The sequence below is a fragment of the Trichinella spiralis genome (genome assembly GCF_000181795.1).
Source record: "Trichinella spiralis strain ISS 195 chromosome Unknown Scfld3986, whole genome shotgun sequence".
NCBI lineage: Eukaryota > Metazoa > Nematoda > Enoplea > Trichinellida > Trichinellidae > Trichinella > Trichinella spiralis.
In genome coordinates this window covers 1-1,235 of record NW_003530925.1, presented here as the reverse complement: position 1 = coordinate 1,235, position 1,235 = coordinate 1, and the positions used below count along the sequence as shown (strand labels likewise).

The following is a 1,235-nucleotide window of genomic DNA, read 5'->3' as shown; positions in this document are numbered from 1 at the left end:
ATTTACATGTTGTCATATTACTAACTTACGTGTTGTTGTTGCTGTTGCTGTTGTTGGTGTTGTTGTTGCTGAAGAATAACTGGTTGTGTTTCATCAGATTCAGAACTACTCGAGGCTTCTTTTGTTTTTCCCGCATAATTTTATTTTCCTGCTGTTGTTGCTGCAGTTGATTTAGTATTTGCAGATGAATTACAGGACAAATTTTAAACAAATAAGCACAAGAAAACTAAAATTCAAAAACTACAACTTATCTTACTTGGACGATGCTTCGGGCTAACGCATACATACATGATGCTCAGCATTATCGCGCCGGCAATACAGGCGGCGATCGTGTAAATCAGGCGATACTAAAGTATTGCATTATTTTATTTAAATTATTGTTGTTGAACTTTTGATCAGTAAAAAAAAATTATCAACTATTACAATTTTCCATCAATTTATCTAAAATTGCTTCCACGCCTCCTTTAATTTTTCGGTATCTTTTGAAATGAGCAGGTTTCTTTGGTTCTAACATTTGATTTTTCTCCCCTTTTAAATCTAACAACATCAAAAATTAATTTTAATTAATTTTTCATTTTTTACATTTCATTTACATAAAAAGTACGATTTCTGCTTCAAAGAGCTTATCGTTTTTCTTGGAAAAGATGCCTGGAAAGTCACTTCAACATTGCACCGATAATATCCGGACTCATGCTTATCACCGTCGAGGGTATCGGTTTCAAGCTGAATAAAAATGAATGTAAAAAAGGCCAATACGTTGGTGCTCGAAGCCAAGAAAAGGCTCTGCTACTCACACTAACACCAGAAACATCGAAGCTCCACCATGCTCTTACAGTGAAAAGACCAGTTTTGAATTTAAAATTTGTTTTGCTTTTGACTTGCTTGTATCGGAGTTGTGGCATCCCTCATTTTTCTGAATAACCCCCCTTCGCTTTGGATCAAATGGCAACCCTGAATAAGCTGGAAATATTTTGTTTTTTCTTAATTGAAATAAATGAAAATTGAATTTGGAAAATTTCCAAAATTCAATTTTGAAAAAAAAAACCTCCACTAAAAGGGAACTCCCGGTAGAAGGGAAATAAATTTTTCACCCTTTGTACCCATTGGTGCACAGGTGAATGCCGAAAAAATTCTCCGCCTGTTTCCAAACAATGGCTTTCGTTGTATTAGCGATCCCATGGTAAGGTTCTCAACCGGTCTTTTTTACAATTTTTCCACTTAAAATAATGCAACAC

At 34.8% G+C, this 1,235-nt stretch overlaps 1 protein-coding gene across 1 annotated transcript; it reads right to left on the bottom strand.

Annotated features, from left to right (window-relative positions):
• Nucleotides 1-585: 585 nt before the first annotated feature.
• Nucleotides 586-902, bottom strand: Tsp_15734 (conserved hypothetical protein). The gene is made up of 2 exons (XM_003367607.1): nucleotides 795-902; nucleotides 586-723 (listed from the first exon to the last, which is right to left on the bottom strand). Exons 1-2 carry the CDS (start codon nucleotides 900-902, stop codon nucleotides 586-588), a joined length of 246 nt encoding a protein of 81 aa, XP_003367655.1.
• Nucleotides 903-1,235: the final 333 nt, after the last annotated feature.